The 3,548-nt window shown below is 38.6% G+C and overlaps 1 protein-coding gene across 1 annotated transcript; it reads right to left on the bottom strand.

Annotated features, from left to right (window-relative positions):
• Nucleotides 1-1,668: 1,668 nt before the first annotated feature.
• Nucleotides 1,669-2,577, bottom strand: LOC116502528 (vomeronasal type-2 receptor 26-like). The gene has a single exon (XM_032208408.1). It carries the CDS (start codon nt 2,575-2,577, stop codon nt 1,669-1,671), a length of 909 nt encoding a protein of 302 aa, XP_032064299.1.
• Nucleotides 2,578-3,548: the final 971 nt, after the last annotated feature.

The following is a 3,548-nucleotide window of genomic DNA, read 5'->3' as shown; positions in this document are numbered from 1 at the left end:
TATTAAGTGCCATTTATATATTCATTTCAAAGCTCTTTTTTATTTAATCCAAAATGAATTTGAAAAGATAATTGTAATAATTGATAAACCCTAACCCTATAGGTACATCATCAGTCAGTGCTGATGTCAAAACGTAAAGCTGGAGTAAATGTTGTTACGAAGAAAAAGTGCAGCTGGAAGTTTAAACTAGAATGGTCTTGGGTGACATCTGTGAAAAAAATTCAGGTGCTCAGGCATGAAAATGTGCCGCTCAAACACTATACTTTTCCGCCCACACTGAAAAAAAATTAGAGGGAACATTGACATAAACCATTGATTTGCCAGTTAGGGAATGTTATTTAAATTCAATGTTTTCTACTGTTCAATGTAATTAAAAATGTAATTCTTCTTTTTATTTTATGTATTGTGTCTATTTATATATTTCTCATCTTGACAAGAGGTGACTCTAGGTGGCTTACAATCAACAAAAAGCAAGCCAAAACATTCAATACTGAAATAAAAAAATAACAATAAAATTGTTTTTTTTTTGTTCAATCACTTGCTTTCTGATGTATTAGATACAACACATGTACTATATGAATTGTTTGTTTCTATACCCTATAAACAAACTTGAATCCACATGAATACACTTGGGAGTATTTTTTCTCAGATGAACTCCACCATAGTTCTGGCAGGATCCAATCTGAGTTGGTGATCAGGACCAGAGGTTTATCCCTCCAAACATTTGAACTTGGGCTGCAGCCCATCCTCAGGGAACTTCTCTCTCTCTCTCCATAATGTCTCCTTCTAGAAAAAACAATATCTTCTTCAGGAAAGACAAGTTCTACAGAGAGAGAGAGGTTTCCTGAGAATGGACACCACCATGAATCTGAAAGCTTGGAAGAATAAACCTCAGGTCTCTGTGAATAACTTAGATTGGATCATACAATATTATCCAGGTACACATATATTTGCCTTAATCCCTAACTGTTCTTTGAATCCATACTGAGTAAAAGTACTAGTAGAACTGAAAAGTATTATATGGACTAAATGAAGGATGAATGCATGAGCATCCATTTGTTACTGGAAAGATCTCTAATTTCTTTAGCCCAACTAGGATTGCCAACTTTACCCACCATCCACCTGGGTTGCAAACTCAATGACAATCTCAATGATGTTCAGGTACTTTCTGCTTCTATTGTACAATTTGTAGATAAAGCACTTCCTTTTTCTTATTTCAAATGTCAATTTTCAGATGAAAGCTGAACAAGATGGCTGCAGAAGGATTCTCCCCAAGGAGAAGACTGAAAGTATCTTGTCGATAAAAACCAAAATTAAAGTAATGTAATGTATAGAACTTCCCCTCCCCCCAAACTATATATTTCTGGCATATCAACAAGAGTCCCATTGTATTAAGGTTATATTTCAAAAAGCTGGATGTGACATCTCGGGCCTCAATAGAGCATTAAGGGCATTAGACAGATATTCTGCCTTGAGAATTCAAAAAAGCTCAGTGGACATTTTGGAATTTTACTGTACGTAGTTGGGGACATTATCTTTCCAAACACCTTTTAATTATTTAAAGCATAATCACTGGCCCACTTATGTATGAAGAGCATTTTGATCATTGTTTGATCATTTCCTACATGTGGATGGTTGGAAAATGTTGAGGCTTAAAATTCCTCTATCTCATATTTCTACATTTCCTCTAATTGCAAGGTGTTCCTTTGTATTCAGGTATGGTCTCAGAATGATAATGTAGCACTTGGGAATAAAGATGCAGCCCAGCAGCCCAACACTGGAGGACAATATGGAGAAGACCTGAACAGCTACCATGTATTTTCCTTTGGTGCTCAGGTAGGTGGGCAGAAAGGAGATCCAGACACTGCAGAAGATCAGCATGCTAAAAGTGATCAGTTTGGCTTCATTGAAGGCCCCAGGAAGATTCCTGGCCAGAAAAGCCACCGTGAAGCAGATGGCAGCCAGGATTCCCATGTAGCTTAGGGTGATGTAGAACATGACAACAGAGCCTTCATTGCATTGCAGGATGATCATTCCAGGCTGGGAATGAAAGTCAGAGTCAGGGAATGGTGGAGAAATTCCAAGCCAGATGGAGCAGATGATAATTTGGACAGCAGAACAAGAAAGGATGATGGAGTTAGCCAAACTCTTCCCCAACCATCTCTTCACTTGATTTCCTGGTTTTGTGGCTAGGAAAGCCAGCACGACTGTGATTGTTTTGGCCAAGAGAGACGATATTGCAACGGAGAAGACAATGCTAAACACTGTTTGTCTGAGTAGGCAGGTGGACTTTCTTGGTTGACCAATGAAGAGAAAAGAAGACAAGAAGCAAAGCAGGAGGGAGACCAGGAGGATGTAAGAGAGATCCCTGTTGTTGGCTCTGACAATGGGAGTTTCTCTGTATTTAAGGAATATGATTGAAATGAATCCGGTGGTCAGGAATAATAGTAGAGCAAAAGAGGCCAGAATGATGGCCAGATGTTCTTTGTAAGTCAGAAAGGTTATAACTTTTGGCATACATTGCACTCTCTTCTTATTTGAGTATTGATCATCTGGGCACTTGGTGCATTTTTCCATATCTGAGAAAACCAAAAGGATAATATTTTTTAAAACAACTTCTCCTTTCATAGTTCAAGAGTCATTAGCTACTTGGACAGCAGCTGATACCATGAAAATTTTCTTAAATGCGTATTTTAACATCTAACATCTCTTTACAAAATAAGATGAAGATAATAAAAATACTATTTTGTAATATATACACAGCTAGGATCTATGAAAATTGGGAATGTCTTAGGACCTGAAACATTTCATATTTAATGTACATGAACTCAAAAGGAATCTTCAGTATTAGAGACTAATAATGAAGGGATTAATTTTTCTAGATATGCTTCCTGTTTCTGGAAGGAAGGCATTTCTTAATATGCTGTCCGAAAGGTGCTTTTTCAAGAGGCAACTGGACTTTCTTTGTTTTGCTTGAAGATGTTTTGCTTGTCATCCAAGATGCTTCTTCAGTTCACTTCAGCTTCTTGGATGAAAAGTGAAACATCTTCAAGGAAAATAGAAAGTCCAATTTCCTCTTGAAAAGGCACCTTTGGGACAACCATGACAGAGGTGGTATTCAGCAGGCTCTAACCAATTCTGGAGAACCAGTAGTGGAAATTTTGAGTAGTTTGGAGAATCAGTAAATAACACCTCTGACTGGCCCTGCCCCCATCTAGTCTCTGTCTCCTGAGTCCCAGCTGATCAGGAGGGAATGGAGATTTTACAGTATCCTTCCCCTGCCTTGCCCCCCAAGCTAGCCCCCCCCCCAAGCCATGCCACGCCCACCAGTCCATGCTCATAGAACCAGTAGTAAAAAAAAAATGAGTCCCACCCCTGAACCATGACCTGGATGATTAAGAATCTCCATAAATATTCTTAATGTATTAGACTCAGATGATGTCAATCCTGTGAACCATCTCCTGTGGCTCCCTCCATGGGTTTCTTTTCTTCCTGTAAGTTGGCAGCGAAAGCTCTAGTTATGGATAAGTTCTGGAATGGCTGATAGG

This window comes from Thamnophis elegans, chromosome 2 (assembly GCF_009769535.1).
Source record: "Thamnophis elegans isolate rThaEle1 chromosome 2, rThaEle1.pri, whole genome shotgun sequence".
NCBI classification, from domain to species: Eukaryota; Metazoa; Chordata; class Lepidosauria; order Squamata; family Colubridae; genus Thamnophis; species Thamnophis elegans.
This window is presented reverse-complemented; position numbering and strand designations above follow the sequence as displayed.